This window comes from Rhinolophus ferrumequinum, chromosome 18 (genome assembly GCF_004115265.2).
Source record: "Rhinolophus ferrumequinum isolate MPI-CBG mRhiFer1 chromosome 18, mRhiFer1_v1.p, whole genome shotgun sequence".
Taxonomy (NCBI): Eukaryota; Metazoa; Chordata; class Mammalia; order Chiroptera; family Rhinolophidae; genus Rhinolophus; species Rhinolophus ferrumequinum.
This window is the reverse complement of record NC_046301.1, coordinates 46,215,456-46,232,985: the sequence shown is the minus strand read 5'-3', so window position 1 is coordinate 46,232,985 and position 17,530 is coordinate 46,215,456. Positions and strand designations below refer to the sequence as shown.

Here is a 17,530-nt window from a genome sequence, read left to right as displayed (position 1 = left end):
GTTCCCAATTTATAAATAAGTCATTGTCCACAAGTTTATTTTTTTTCTTGACGCTCACTGCACATTTACTCATAGAAACAGTATTACAAATAGCAATAAACCACACTCGCAATGAACATAATAATACTACTTGACTTCTGTGACCTCAGTGGGTATCAGGTACAGGGAAGAAGGAAGAAGAAAGCTTCCTTCCTCTTTCTGGGATCTAGACCTGGCCCAGTGCAGAGTTTTGAAATAGGAAGTGTTTGACCCTGGCATCCTGCCATCTCATTGGCACTTCTACATCTCAAAACCTCGGCCACAGGAGCTAGCCCTGTGCTCTGTGCACCCACCTACGATTCTCTACCCAGATCTTCCTCTCCTGATTGCTGTTTCACCCTCTAAACACACCTACCACACCTCCCACTCCCAGCACACTCCTACCCAAGGTCCATTCCTCAGGCAGTTGGTTTGACTGCCAACAGGGTCAAAAGGAAAGCCACCTTATTAGTAATTCATATTAACGATTAATAAGGCATCATCTTTCAGGACAAATCCCTTGCAGTGGTATTTCAAGTTTTAAGAGAGGCTAACTCTTAAGAACAATACATCTGTAATTAATGTCATTCCTAATGGTACAATAGATGAATGGGAAAAGCAAAGGCAGACAAAGAAAAGAGATTTGGAAGCAATGTGGTTTTCAGGTATGGTGAAAGCCACCTCTCCTAGACTATCCTTTTTACAGCTGCTTCTTCCATTATTTTTAACCCAGGTTTCTTTAAATCTCCAACTTATTCAACAGTGGCTCAAATGTATAATGAAGATGGCATCTACCTTAGAGAGTTGGTGAAAGTTTTAAATTAGTTGGTCAGCCATTCAACACAGTGCTGGCACATGACCAGAGGAACGCATTGGTTCTAACTCAAGGCTTTTTTTCTTGGATTGGATCGAACATTTAACCCCATGACAACAGAATTGTAGGATTTCCTCTCTTCCTCCATTCAATCCCAGCTCATTCACAATAAGCATAAGGTTGCTTTCTTTTTTGATCAAATATTCCAAAAATAAAAGACATCATCAGGGACAACTTAGAAAGAACAAACACACCATTCAAAAATTGAAAATATATTTAATACTGCATTAGTTAATCAAATAAATATATATTAAAATGAGAGAGCACATTTTATCACTATCGATACAATTTTTTTTAGCAACATACATTCAGGTCAAGGTACAGTAAGCTTTGACCACTAGCACATTTTTGTCATCACTGTAAACTAGCCAACTCTCTTAGGAAGCAAATAGGCAATATTCACCAACAGCTACCAAAAGATATAAAAGTTTAAAGCCTTTGACCCTGAAAGTATATTTCTGGAAAGCTACCCTGAGAAAATAGTTCAAAAAAAAAAAAAACATGGAATAGGCTACAATAAATTAATTTTATTTCAGCATTACTTATAAGAGTAAGGAAAAAAAACAGAAATAACTAAAGATTTAAGACTAGGCAACAATTAAGTAAATTATGTTGAATCCACATGATGAAAAATTATAATCAATGAAAGATGATGAAGACTAATAATGGTTTTAAAAAAACTAATACTTCTGAAATATTTACAATAACATACAATCATATTATAAAATTAAATGGATACAAAGCTTTAACCTATAATCATATGAGAAAAACTTAATGGACATCATCAAGTTCCTCTGATCTCAAGGAGACAGAAGACACAACTGAACACTTCCACACGATTTGTGTTTTCTAACACCTAGTGGATATAAGTAAAGTGTTCTATACTGATCTTTTTAGGACGGCCTAGCTCCCTGCCCTTGCATCCATCAGCTCCCTAGCCGGCAGCACTGGACCTGGATGCGATCCTGTCTCTGATCAGAGAGAATGTCCAGCCTTACCTAGCAGCTCCCCCCAGTCCTAATGAGACCTTGGGCACTGTGCGCCATTGTTCCCCAGACCCAGTTCCAGCCCATCTGCCCCTTGCTGCCTCTGACTGGGACCCTTCTCCCACTGGGCATCACTAACCTGGCCCTCCTGTGCTGTGCACTGGCCAGTTCTCCCAGAGGCTGAAATCCTGACCCCGAGTCCCTGCCCAGAAGATGCAGAGTGCTTGTTCCCAGGCTCCCCTCCTGTCCCATTCCTACCAGGACCCCCTGCTTGGCTCAGCTTCCATTCATTAAACAGGACCTGCCCATCCTAGTGGACGTTCCCTACTTATTCATTTAACAAATATTTATTGAGCTTCTAATAAATACCAGTCACCAGTCTAAGTTCTGGATATGGCAGCTGGACAAATGTACCAGCTACCCTAGAGCCGAGAATCTATCAGGTAGCACTTACAATTAGTATGGGCAAGAGCAGTATCCATCATCTCAGCATCCTGCCCTTCAAAGTCTCAAGTCCACAGGCGCTAAAGGACTCAGGAGCTGTAGACATTAATTCCCAATCTGTCACTGAGTTCCTATAAAGCCTCAGGGGCAGAATGCAGTGAGTATACAAAGAACGGAGAATGGAAACTACACCACAGGCTCCAGCGTCAGAGAACTCTGGCTTTGAATCCTGGATGTGTGCCATCCATACTATGTGACCCTCGAAAATCACTTAGCCCCTCTTGAGTTGCAATTTTCTGATTTATAAAAACAACTCTCTGCCCAGGATGCTATAAAAACTAAATGAGGTGAGTACTTAGCAAAGTAACTGGAAAGTAGGCCGCCCCTTCTTCCCAAATGAATATTTTATTCTATTTCTACTATCATCAGAATTAATCCACTTAATCTCTTCTCCTCTAGTCCTTCCTCTCAACAATTACTACAAATCAAAAAACATGACTGCTAGTCTCTTGACTAACTTGGTCGTGCATTTTACTCCGATAGATCAAAATTTGGATCTCCATTGGATTATCCAGGATTCTTCCTTTCCACAACCTCAGAATTTCATGAATAACTAAAGAACAGACTAATAGACTATCACTGACTCCAAACCCACCTTCCAAAAACAGAATTTAAACTAGGTAGATCAATCAAGGTGGTAAAATTGAGGCATCAGTCCAGTGTCTAAAGAAAAAAATTGAGACCAGTGAGTACCCTCAGTAGGCCTCAAAATATTTTTAAAAAATTAAAATACAATCAAGCCAGTTTAAGGGACCAAGTTCATCAGTTAACTCAATGAACAGAAGTAAGATACAAATCTCTTAATATAAGGGACTAATGACACCTCTGCCTTTTCAAAGGTGATGCATGGATAAGATATACGAGTATTTATAACTTGGATGGCAATCGCCAAATTAGCTGACAAATATAATTGTCAAAATAACTTATTTTCATTGTCTCCTTTTTGTGGCAGACATTCCCTAGACCAGGGGAAGTATTTCAAACAGTTCCCTAGGCCGCTGTATTTATTATATATAATTCCCCCCTCTCCCTCTTCTTTCTTCTCTTCTCTCTTCCTCTTGCCTTTTCCTCTATACCTGCTCCTTTTTCACCTTCTTCCCAAATTGAGTTATATTACTCAGAGGCCCCCCACGGATTACCAAGTTTATTCCAATGGAGGTTTTTTCCAAGGCTGAAGAGGCTGCAAATAATTTTTTAAATAATGCCAAATCAAAACTCACAGACACACACACATTCTCACACACATAACACACTCTTACCTCTTGGACAAATAGCTTTTTCAGTTGCATGTTATTTTTCACCAAAAATTATTTTTATTATATCTCTCCTCCCAACCTCATTTGTAATCAATATTTATACACTATTTTCCAAATTTGTTTCTCAAAGCCTAGGCTTCACACGAAAAGTGGATTATAAAATCAAATTATTGCTGGAGGACAAAAAGGAAGAAAATACATGATAGAAAAGCACAGGTTAAGCAAAATAATAATATCACATTTAACAGCAATTAAATAACTTCATCCATCCTCCTGATGCCTCTCCCTGACCCCAACTAGAGCTTAATTATAGAATATATGTTAGTCTCAATGATCCTTATCAAAGTGCTTTAAATCTTATTCACAACAGCCAAACATGTTAGCGCATGTGCATCGACACACTATATTGCAGTAAAATCATACAATGGAATCCTCAGCAATAAAAAACAAACTACCGAAACATGCTGTAACACAGGTAAATCTCACAAGTGTTCCACTGTACCAAAGAAGTCAGCCTCAAAAGAATACATTCTGTATGATCCCATTCATACGAAGTGCAACAATAGATAACACTAACCTAGTATGATAGAAATTGTATCAGTGGTTGCCTAGAGTCAGGGGTAAGGGATTAAGATGAGGTCCAAGAGGTAATAATATTTTTAAAAATTGTATGTCAATAATGCTAGGGTTTATAAAACCTTTGGCTGATCCCAAAGCAAACATGCCAGAACCACAGATTATTTAACAACTCTAGACTCTCCCCACGTAATCTGCTTTGGAGAGAGGGGTCCTGAACACTGACAAGCCTAATACAATGGGCGATCCACTCAGGTCCATAACTAAACAACATGAGGCAAAGACCAAAAACCCAGAAAAAAAATCACCTGATACAGACTTTGATGTATTTCTAAATTTTCTCATCCTTGCTTAAATTACTACGAGTTTGTCATAAGATGCTATGCCATAATCAGGATAGAGTCATTTTTTGTTCATCAATACAATGCCTTTTATGTACCACGTAAAGCTACGTAAAACATGAATTGCAAAAATGACTCAACTGTGTGGACACCTTCGAGATGATATATTTTAATAATATAAAACCACAAGTAACTTAATTACTAATGCTTCTGGAATACCTAGCTTTTCTCCAAACAAGAACTTAAAAAAATTACTTCAAGTTTAATGTCCATCTAGCTTTGTAAGATGTTCTTTTAATAAAGCCGCTACATTTTCTTTAACTGAGCTCAATGGCTTCTTCCATACTAAATTTTAAATAAACTTTTCATGTGTTCTGTACTCTTAACTTATATGGAGTAAAAAATCATTTAACTGGCATTATTAGAGAATGAATGCTCTCACTGGTCAAATATTTTCATTAAAATTATGAAGATTACCAAGTTCAGACTTAAAATATAATTAACATCAAAACTCAATAATAAAAAGTTCAAAATTTTATAGAAATTATTCATGTAAAAGAAATTGATCGCTTTGTGCCTTTGGATAATAATAAACTTAAATTATCACTATCCTGATAAAGTGATAAAATACTAGGTTAACAGATTTCTGGGTATTAGAATGTCAGATAAATTCACTTCAATGACAGGCTTCTCCGTTGCTGAGCCATAAACAACCACTAATCCTGAAGGTTTGACTCAAGGCATTTTCATGTATTTTTTTGAGTCTTAAGATGTGTTTTCCAAGCACGTAATCTGCTAAACCCTTTTACTCACAAAGGATTTACTCTCGATCTTATGGGAGTAATAGAACATGAATGGACAAACAATAAGCCTTCCATAGACTCTGGTGGGGGAATTACGACGTTTCCTTCAGCCACCACACGTCAGACTAATGGAAAAGGCTGTTATAAATCAAAGATAGAGAACAGTACTGAAATCACCAGAGGGCTGTCTCCACACTAACCCAAAAACACAAGAATTGCTGGGTGGAGAAAATCAATAGCAAATTAAGTCTCTTCTTTTTTTTTTGGGGGGGTGGTGGTCACAAATACATCCCGCTTCAAAATATAAAGAGTGAGGGAAAGGTTACACGAGCCATTTTTTACCCAGTGATCGCAAACAATTTCAAAGAGTTCTTCTTCTTCCTCGTGAGCTCAAGTCTTTTTTTTTATTGCTGCCCCATATCTTATTTCTGCTCAACATTCATAGAGAACTTCAATATTTTCACAAGCTGTAACTGGTATATTTTATAGCATTTCTATAAGGTTTCAAGGCATTATTAGCTTCATTTAATAGCTGAAAAATTGAAAGGTTAATGTCTTAATTAATGCCATTCTTGAAGTCAATGGTAAATTCAAGATTTGAGCTCTGATTTCTAATGTGATGATGGCCAGAGTCCAGTAACCCATGACGTTTTCTAGCATAGAGTCAATCTAAGGGCCCCTTATTATTTCCTGAGCTGTTCAACAGTAATTTAAGTATGTAGCATTGTTATATATGTAACTTAAATGATTTTATCCTAAAAACCCACCAAAAACATTTACAAAACTGTTCAATAAATGTTTTGTTCACCTTGAAGATGAGCCTTCTACTGAATTCCTTTAGTCGTTGGACAACTTCTAAATGTGTGGCCAAGAATGGAAAATGGCATTCAGTCAAGATAACTAAAGGGCAGATCTGGAACGTGACTCTAACAAGCTTAAAACATAAGCAAGTGTATAGTTATCGTCTCTGTCAGAAGAAATTATTTTTAACCTAAGGTGCAAAATGGTCCATATTATTCAATTTCCATAGAGAAAAAGATGAGAATTCAAAATACTCAGGCCCCCACCCTCTAGTTGAATGCTAGCCTCAGGGAGCCACTGTGGCTGGGGAAGTCAGTCCTATCCTCCAGTGCTTGAGGGCAGAAAAAGACAACTACCAGATTATAAAGTGTTCAGAAACGGGTTTATCTGAAGAGCAATTATTGGTCAGTTTTTCCGGTATCACACGAGGTGGAGAGACGTTGAAATTGATGGCACTAGATCAATGATCAACATTCTGGTCAACAGAAATGTCATGTTTTGTAGAGGGATGACAGCTCATTAGGGCCCTCCCTTATACATTTGAAGTCAGCCCCCTTCTCGGTGACTCCACACTCACCAAACAATCCTCTGATTACGAATTCTATCATCACTTAGGTACCTAGATCTAGGAACGATGCCCGTTGGATAATGCACACATTATACAGTCACTAGAAACACCTACTACCCTGGAAAGGTAATAGGCTATAAAAGCTCTCAGGACAGAGGCCTTCCACGTCATGTTCGACATGGCATCACCAGTGGCTAGAACACTGGACAACACAGAAAAGGTGCTCCATTCATGTTTAATGAACTATTACTGAAAAGTGGAATTCATCAGAATCGATACTGCCAGTGGGAAAATGGGCATGCTCAATAGCTTCGAAGTAGGAAAGAACAAGCCACATACAAAAGGTGGTCAAATGGTTATTAACCCTTACCTGGTCTATTCTGGTCTAGCCACAGATCTTAAAAGTCTTAAATCTTCAAGTTCAGTCCACTTCAGTCCTAAACTAATCCTGACCAAGACTGCAAAGTGCATTAGGAGCTTAATCAGTGTTTATGGTCTGTCAGTAATCTTGTTGCCCTAAATGTGGTGTGCTCCCCAGAGCACCCTCATGCTTACCAAGACACAATGTGAGGCCTACAGGCCCATAGGACTGGGCACAGCCCCAGACCCTGGGTTTGCTGTCCAGTTCCCTAATGGGAACACAGACTCTCCACAACCCCAAACTTACGTGGCTGCAGCCATTACAATTACCAAATCTCTTTCCAAATAAGTGAGAACACAGGACCTGTAGGCTTGAGTCACTGTTCACCCAGTGCAACTTTCCCTGGATCTAAGATTGTGCCATCAGCCTAACAGCAGGCACTACCACCGCCACCATCATCACCACCACCACCACCACCACCACCATCATCATCATCACCACCACCATCACCACCACCTCCACCACCACCACCACCTCCACCACCACCACCACCACCACCACCACCATCACCACCATCACCAATACCACCATCACCACCTCCACCACCACCATCACCACCATCACCACCATCACCACCACCTCCACCACCACCATCACCACCATCACCACCACCACCAATACCACCATCACCACCTCCACCACCACCATCACCACCATCACCACCACCACCACCACCACCATCACCACCATCACCACCATCACCAATACCACCATCACCACCTCCACCACCACCATCACCACCATCACCACCATCACCACCACCTCCACCACCACCATCACCACCATCACCACCACCACCAATACCACCATCACCACCTCCACCACCACCTCCACCACCACCATCACCACCACCACCAATTCCACCATTAACATCAACACCACCATGAGACTTCAGCACCTCATTCAAACCTGAATTTGTCACTCATCCTCGAACATTTTACTTTGGACTACATGCTACCCTCAGTTTACAAACTATTTACTCAGTGCGTGCTCCCCTCTATCAGTGCCCCTATTCCTGGTCCCATTCATTTATGACTCAAGCCTCAATTTTAACTAGGCTCTTAGTGAGGTCCCAGCATGTCTCATCTCTACATAAACCCGTTATCTAATGACTGATGTTCTACAAACTCTCACAGAAGAAAGAACAGAATTAAGCCCTTTTATAGACAAGAATATGAGGCTCAAAGAAGTTCAGGAATGTGGACAAGGTCACTTGGTATTTAAATAACAAAGCAAGATTCAAATCCAGTCTAAATCTGTATCTATTATGCTTGGCTCCTTGTTCACTGTTTATAGCATCAGGACCAAGTGAGTACTTAGCAGTTACTCCACCAATGTCTGTTCAACTGATAGGATGTCTTCAAAATCATTTTTAAGAGAAATGTCCATCTAATGGGAATCTCATTGCAATGTTTATCTACACAATGCTGCAATACACACAGCAAAGGCACCCTTTACAACCTCTGCTTAACCTAATCACCTAACTAACCAATTCGCCCCATGCTCTCCCCAAAGTGTAGTCTCTAATATGCTTGTATATGTACTTCTGCCCTTCCAGCTGAGTTGCATTTTATCAGCTCAAACATGTTGGATTTGCTCCCAAATCTGTTTATGACACTTGCACTTGTTATTGAAATTACATAATTTAAATACACGCAAGCCAACAAAATGTGAGTGTAAAAAGAGAGCTGTTTCTATGAAAGCTAAGTTCACTGCTTTAGAATCATGACCAATGTGTTAATGCAAAAAGAAAAACTTTTTTATCAAATTAGACGTGGGAGGAATTTGAAAGAGAAACTGTATAATTTGAAGATGACTTTGCACTGAGATTTCTTTTCACGTGTCTCAGTTCTTACTGCACTTAAAAAATAATGGAAAATGAGAATTGACGCATCCGTGTGGCGTGGTATGTGCAAGAAAGAGCCTGTGGCTCTCCAAGCACCTGACCGTACTTAGTTTTACAACGAAAGACTGACATAGAACTGTACAGTTACATGTTTCAGGTTAAACTAGAATATTTAGGGTATACAGTACACATTTTCTTTTTTAATTGTTTCTCCATTTTAACATCCTTTTTTGTTAAGTGCTCAATCATATCAATAGCCTCCTACTGTGGAAGCTCCTCCTTTGTGATGCCTTCCTTCAAGAAGCCTTCGTGGATAAAACACTGTACAACACCCTGCTAGCACTTCCTGTCTGAAACAAACAAAAACAACCTGCCCTACACCACCAATAAAATGGACACACTATGTTGAATTTTCTACTGTACTGAGATTGTGTCACACACTCTGATGGGTTCATTACCAATAATTAATTTTAAACGTCTCTTGAAAAACTCTCATTTAAATGTTCCTTTTTTAAAAGGATGAGATTTTTCTATTTCAAATAATTTCAATTTATGCAACATATAAGTTTCATGAGCTGTTTAACAGCTGTCCTTTCAATGTTATCAGATGCTTATTAAAATCTTCTGAGATGATAAAAGATCTAATTTAGAGAGAACCTGTGGATGAACACACATTAATATGGAAATAGGAGCATTTACTTACATTTGGCATTCTCTATTAACATCCTTACCTCTGTTTTTCACACTTACAGCAAGTGAAAAATCTTACCTACTTTTAACAAACCAAGACAAATACCCAAAAGCTGAGAAGTCAAAAATGTAACAAAACCCCAAATTTAGCAATGAAGTAAATGTTTAAAAATTCAAGATCCTTTAGGACTCTGCAAAAATGTTAATCAACACATCATGTGACGAGGAGTAAATCTTCAATAATTTTTGGATTAATGAAAAAATGTTTTTCAGTTATAAGGGTATTTTTATTTTCAAATTAATAAGCTCTCTTTTTAACAATACCAGTTAATAACAACTTAATAGTTGCTGCATGATGTTGAACTAATTACTTAATCTTCCTGAGCTTCCTCATTTGCAAAATGGAGTAATACCTATCTAATAGGGTGGTGAATATCAAATGAGACATATGTAAAATGCCCAGCATGTGGCTGAAAATAAACCCATGTGAAAACACTTCATATACCAACAGTGCCAAAAAAATGTATACAAGTTGACACTTTGCTCAGCGTTGCTCAAGCAACAGTTTGCCGTAATCAGAAGTGTCTGGACGCTTTGAGTACCTCTTGTAATTGCAGAAGTCAAACGTGACTTGTATTCATCTTTTGTTACTGGTATTCATTGAGCATTACAATTTTAATACAGTTATTTTCTTTCTTTAAATGTGTACACATTTTTGGCACCCCCAGTACGTATGCATGTATGTATGTATGAATGTGTGTGTAGAGAGAGAGATATAGATATATAGATATATCTCCAAGTACTCTTAATAGTGAAGGGTATGGGGGGAGACAAAGTACATGAAATCTCTGAAAATGCATGCAAAATTATGTGCATAAATGCTTATGTGCACTTTACTTGGGTTTTTCATCAGATTCTCAAAGGAGTCCATGACCCCAAAAAGTTTAAAAGCCTACTTTATAGTAGTAGCCTTTGGCTTTATTTTCTCTATTCTCAAATTTATAAAGTTTATAAAATTTGATTGGAAACTCAACACAAGCTAATTTTAAATTACTTACAACAACAAAAAGTTCAATTAAAAGATATGTATTCTCCTTTCATTTCTCTTTTAAAAAATGAACAATTTCATTTGGCTGAAATTATTCCCCAACTTTGCCATAAATAAAATACCTAAACTCAAAACCAAAGTTTAAAAACCTAAACAAAAATCAACAACCACACACACACATCAGGGAAACCCTTAACAGCCAAGAATTAAAGCCCTATTACTTGTATAATGAAGTAGTAATTGTTCCTTCTCCGGAGTTAATTTTTCAGATTACTTTATTGTCTCATTCTAACTCAAAGTTAACAACTTTCACTTCAAACAACTATTACAAATACACACACACACACACACACACACACACACACGGTGCCAAAAAATGTACATACATTTTAAGAAAGGAAAAAACTGTATTAGAATTGTAATACTCAATATATACTGATAATAAAAGATGAATGCAAGTCATGTTTGACTTCTGCGATTACAAAAGCTGCTCAAAGTGGTTACCATCAGCGTAATTTTAATACAGTATTTTCCTTTCTTAAAATGTGTATACCTTTTTTTGGCACTGTGTGTGTGTGTGTGTGTGTGTGTGTGTGTGTGTGTACACTCGTATATTTAATCTGTGTAATGGATACTGTGTACGCTGTCACAGAAGGGACCCTACACTAGGAATCAGGGAAACCAGGGTTATGGTCCTGTTCTGTCACTGACTGACGCAGATGGGCCTCAGCAGTCCATAGCACTATGATTCTACATAAAAACATGCAATCCCACAATCAAAGACTGATTAAGATACCGGTTATGCTTAAATTGTACTTTATTACTAAAACAGAAACTTACAAAAAGGGAGGTCACCTGACAAGAGATTTGATTCTTGGTCTAATGAGAAAATATACCTAAAATAATAAACCTGTGAATGATGGACAGTTCTGTCCCCAGTTGGCACTCTCAAGGCAGGCATACTCAGAGCGGGGCTTCTCATTGGGGCCATTTCCAACTTGAGCTTAACACTAATAAGAACAGCAGACACCTCCACCATACAGTCCTGTCCTTAAGGTGAACAGCACTTACAAGACAGATTTAACAAAGTACAAACAGACAAAAATTCACTAACCAGGGAAAAAAGCCATTTGGTATATCTTTGATAGGTAGACCCTTATTTTGCATCTTATTAAAAAATACTTATTATGGAAAAGGCAGTTTTCATTAATTTTATTTCCAGACTGTCTTTTCCAAAACAAGCATTTTCCGATGGAATATAAAATAAGGCTTTCCGTACCAAGATACCCCTGTGCTGAAGAAACATCCCTCTCCCCCACCCAAAAAAACAACTATACGAATATTAAGCATTTAAGTCTGCCAAATATAACTCATTGAATGTATTCCTGTAAGAGCAGCACACTATGCACAAAAGGCAAATTAGCATGGCAAGAGGCTTTCTGAAAGGCTGTGATAATTAGTATTTCAGGACTAGAACGTGACAGTTATTAAAAGAAACATGAGAGGCAGGCAGTCTCCCAGTTCCTCAGGCCCGTGTCTCCAGCACAAGAACCACTACATACAGCATTCATGGCAGAACTCACAAGAGCTAGTCTCTCAGGCCTAAGGCATCTTTTGCAATTTTCCCCCCATGTGGTGCACTGTGGGAATCAAAGAAACCAGTAAGTAACTCCTTTGTTGAAGGTCAGACAGAGGGCACAAGGAGGCCTATGCACTCAAATGAATAAAAAGAAGGAGCAAAAAGAAACCCAAGATAAGATCTGGTTGAAAACAATGCCCCAGATCCAACAAATAGCATAACTGTACAGAAAACACCAGAATGAGATGACATGTTGGTACTGCTAAGACATGACATGTACCGAACACTTTTCTCCATGTTTTAAAAACAAAACAAAAAATGGTCACCTAGCATCTGATTCACACCTATATAGTCGACTTCAAAGTCAACCAAGATTTTTCAAATGCCTTACCTCATGAACAGGACTTCCAAGCAAAGGCTAGTGAGATCCCTTGCAGGAAAGCTACCACAAGGAGGCCTTAATCAAAGCCAATATTTCAGATTTAACAAAAGCATGTCTTAAGTTAAAGTGCAAAGATTTTAGTCTCTACATTCCAATATTTTGTAACATATTTCAACTAATTATGAGGAACAAAAGATTGAACCCACAATTTCCTATTTGTGCAAGTAGAATTGAGATTATTTCTTAAGAAATTAATCCTAATTCTTTTTGTGGTCCTCAAAACAGTTTACCTGTTGGAAAAAGTATATGTGAATGAATGAATGAATGAATGATGAATGAATGAATGAAGACTTTTAGATGGCAATTTGGCTTATCTATCAAAAATTAAAACAGGCATGTACCCTTTGATCCAGCAATTACATTTTGAGGAATCTATGCCATGAAATTTTTGGATGCAGAGAAATTCATTCTCTGCAGCATTTTTGCAAAGGTGAAAAATCATATATGCCGATTAACATAATGGATACCACACAAAAGAATGAGCTGGACCCATATATATTTACGTGTAAAGAACTCCAAGATACTTTGTTCAGTGAAAAAAGCAAGTTGCAGAACAACAGGTATAGTAAAAATACATTCATGTCAAGAAGTATGGTGCGTGTGTGTGTGTGTGTGTGTGTGTGTGTAAGTGCATAGAAAACGGTCTAAAAGGATTGACACCAACAGTGGTTACGCTCTGGAAAGTGGATCAATGTGTGTGGCTTGGCATGGGTATGAAGGGAAGAGCAATTTTAAAGAGGGATTTTCACTTTCTACTCCATATACATCTGTACTATTTAAATACATCACATATATAAAACATTTGTTCTCTACAGAAAGTATGAAAGATGCAATGTCAAATTTTAGCTAACCTCTAGAAGCACTAAAAGAGGACGCTGAAATAATGAAAGAAGTAAATGCTGTTGGCAGCCAAAAACATCCTTTGTAGATTTCAACCTTCAAGGGAATAAAGACAAATGTGGGCAGCATCAATCAGTAGTTATAAATGAATACGACAGTGTTTTCATAAAAAAACAAAACAAGCATCATTCAGAAACTAAAGGAGCTGTATCTTAGAACTTTAAGAATATAAAAGATACTGAAATCAGAAACATTATTAAAAAGATATCATCATTCCAAATATCTCTTAGAATACAGTTTCAACAACAAATTCTGTTACTCTGGTACAAAATGTGCACTGGGTAGGTATGTATGCTATTTTGATTTAAAAACCTGGCATGTATAAAGCGCTAAGTGGTATGGTGTTGACTCTTACCTGTACATTTTCTTCTGTAACCTGGATTTCAGCAGTGTAAACATAATCAATTAGCATCCTCAGGGTCCAGCCATCTACCTCTTTTATTCGAACTCTCTTTGCTCGGCTCTCACTCATCTCACCTAAAACACAAAGGAGTAAGGGTGATGCAACAGCAAGACGCTGCTGTGGAAATACCAATGGCAAGCCGATTGGTCCATTTTCTTGAACACTCCCTGTATTTAGTAGGCAATACAGTCAGCCTCTTTTTGCAAGCCTAAAACATTCCGCTACCACCCCTAAAAGCTTACCTGAGCAAACCATAAAATGTACTTCTGTGACCACCTGTACCTACAAATCACAGCACAACCATGAACATGCCACGTGTCCGTCTGCATGAATAGTGATACTCGTGGCATTACAGCTTCAGCACACGATGCTGTCTGTGCTTTTTGGTCCGTGCTTTTGAGCAGTTTGTTTTCTTTTTTAGATTACGACTCATGACTAGAAGAGTCACAGTGTCACCGCCGTTGGCTAACAGCAATGAGCACTGGCTGGAAAAGGCCCATGGGGTTAGCAGCAACCATTCCACAAGCACAACCAATGCCTGCCATGGACGTGCACGGCCTGCACTGGGCACAGAGTTCCTGCACAACTCTCATGCAGGAAACACTCAGAACACAAATTCTGTAAGATGCTGAGGGAACGCGCGAGAAAAGAGGGATTAGAAAAGGGTTAGTCAATTGCAAAGGTTTATTACAGCGATCTTCTAGACCAAATCCATTCCTGTTTGTCATCTGCGGTAACTTCATCTTCAAGTCATTTCCAAGCCAGCATTCACTACTAAAGCCAGTACCTTCCATATCACTGCCTGCTAAGAAGTGGTTCCAGACCTTCCTCCCAATACCAATGAACTAATTAAGCATTCAGGGATTATAAATAAGATCCTCTCTTACGGACAGAAACAAGGAAGCAGACAGATGAAGGGATGGCCCTGAAACCAAAGGGACTTACGGAGAGTAAGAAGCAAGTTTATGTGTGGACAACAAAATGACCCGAGAAGACATAAGTAATCGAACGGTGGAGAAAATTTCAATTAAAAACAAGGGCAGTCTAAAAACAATATTGAGTGCTATGGGACACCTTAGCAAAAAGGTTTGCTTCTCGATTTCATCAGGTTTTAAAGATAAAAGAAGAAGGATGAAAAACGATGCCTCCATCCCTCACCTTTACCTTAAGCAGGCATCTCCTGTTAGAAAAGAAACACAATGGCCTCAAGATTTCTTCAAAGCTCATTAATTTTTCAGATACAGTGCACTGCTTGCGATGGTAAACTATTAGAAAAGCCTATGGGAATCCATAATTACACAAAATTCCTTTGCAAACACAAAGCCTGGAAGGAAAAAAATAGTAATAGTGATATACATTTAACAGTGTGCTTCCCTGGAGATTATCTCTGACAAGATCTCAGAAAGAAGCTGTTCTCCTAAGAGCTAAAATATCTTAAAAACTACCCTGCTACTTCCCATGGGAAAAATATCTATCAGTATCACAAGGGAAAGGAGATAGTTAATGAGAAAAAGGTACATATGCCTATAGAGCAGGAAGACGGGACTGGGTTATGTGTCTGCTGTTACAGAACATTATTTCTTTTCCCCCTTAAAAAAAGGGAGGGAAAGGAGGGTTGAGGAACATGGAAAAATTGTTCTTCATCTGCATATAAGGCACCTTCTGCTATCCTACTCTCTCTGGATCTTGTAGCTAGACGAGATTTGTATCACCTTGGATGCTCTTCTGTGCCAAAAGTGAAGACACTTAGGTGATTCCCACATGGACATCTGACATCAGTCACATCTAATCCATCCACAGAAGCCCTGCAGGACCGGGGGCCACACAAACACAAAGCCATGTATCGAGTTCTCCAGAAGACTCTCCCCTCAGGATTTAGGCAAGACTTAGCTTAAACGAAAGTCGGACTTTAATTTATATATGTAACTGAAAAACAGTCCCCTGCCAGCAGCTTTTAATGTTATAGCTTTTAAAGTACTGCTGTAAGAAGTACTTTGCTAATTCATACATTCCTTACTTCGTTTTTAATATAAATTGTTTCTCTCCCCCAGAGAATTGTATCTACCTACTTTCACCAAATTCAATTCCAATCATATACTGTTTCAGAAACATTTTCATCTTTATTTTTCATATTATTTTACAAAAGCAGTAATAAAAACAAACAGCTTGCCACAGATTGCATTAATAGTTTAAAAATTCCAGTAACTACTAAAAATCAAAACACTAAAGAAAGCTGTAAAGGCTGTGTCGATCTAATTCTAGTTGTTACATACGACCTTCGTTACTGCCCTTTGCGGTGTTTGTAGAGCAAGTCTTCACACAGTATGGTTTTGTGAGATTTACTTTTGATAATGCATTTTAAAAAGGCATCCAGTGACACTGCAGAGAGTTCATCTTGTATGGTTTTTAACTTCCCATAGTCCCTCTCTCGCATTAGTGTTCTGTGTCTGTGTTTTGATCATGTAGAACTCGGAAGCTCTACTAGGATACCTACCCACTCACCAAAACCCTGAGAGTCGTCCCTGACTCTCCTTCTTCCTTAGACACCCATTCCACCGTTCACCCAAACCTGCAGAATTAACCACAGATACATCTCACCTCAATCCCCCCACGTCGTCCCCTCAATCCCTTCCGCCACTGTGCCATGGTGGCTCCCATCACCTCTTGCCAACACCACCACCACAGCAACGTCCTAATTCTTTCCTTACTTCAGACTCCACAGGTCTGACTACGGCCCTCAGAAGCCTTCCGCTGCTCCCCGTCCAGGCACACAAGCCCCTTCCACAGCCGCCCCTGCTTTGCTATCTAACCTCCTCAGTCTCTCCCACTTCTAGTCTCAAAATGTATCAAGAAGGAACTGTGCATAGTTTCCCACACACACTGAGCAATTTCCTACCTTGCTGCCTCTGTTGAGCTTTGCCTTCTTTGTCTCCCCATACCCTCATTCCCCAGGCTAATCCCCACACTTTCTTCAAGATTCAGCTGGAATCTCCCCAGGTAGCCTTACCTGTTGGTGACCCAAGGCTGAGTTAGGCTGGCACCCTGGGTATACTTGCCTACCTCCTGCAGATCCACTCTCTCGTAATAATAGCTAGTTGTCCCCACCTGGATTCTTCAGGGGGATGACGTCTTTCTTATGTCTTTTCCCCACATGCCGATGTATGGTAAATACCCAATAAATATTGGTTAGATGAATGAATGACTAGAAGAATGAAAAGTAAGCAGGTGCTAATTTAAGATGTAGCATCTTTACTTCACATAATTAATAACTCTTAAGTTAGTCTGGAACATGGGTATTTGAGCTATGAAAGATTTCAGTCAACATTTATTGAATGTCCACTATGCCCTCCAAGCCAAGCTAAGCACTTTCGCTAGTGAACAGTGAACCATCTTGAGTTTTTTGGAGAAAAGAAATGAAGTCCTCCAAATTGTAAAAGGTTAAGGACATATGTATGGATAAAAACATTTCCATAT

The 17,530-nt window shown here is 38.8% G+C and overlaps 1 protein-coding gene across 2 annotated transcripts in view; it reads right to left on the bottom strand.

Annotated features, from left to right (window-relative positions):
• The window catches only part of KLHL2 (kelch like family member 2), a 91,813-nt gene that overhangs the window by 36,912 nt on the left and 37,371 nt on the right, over positions 1-17,530 (bottom strand). The window contains exon 4 of one of the 2 annotated variants that reach the window (XM_033134531.1): positions 14,009-14,130. The exons of the other annotated variant lie outside the window; for it this stretch is intronic. Coding sequence (XP_032990422.1) covers positions 14,009-14,130 — 122 coding nt within the window. The remainder of the gene's footprint in view (positions 1-14,008; positions 14,131-17,530) is intronic. 2 annotated transcript variants of the gene reach the window in all.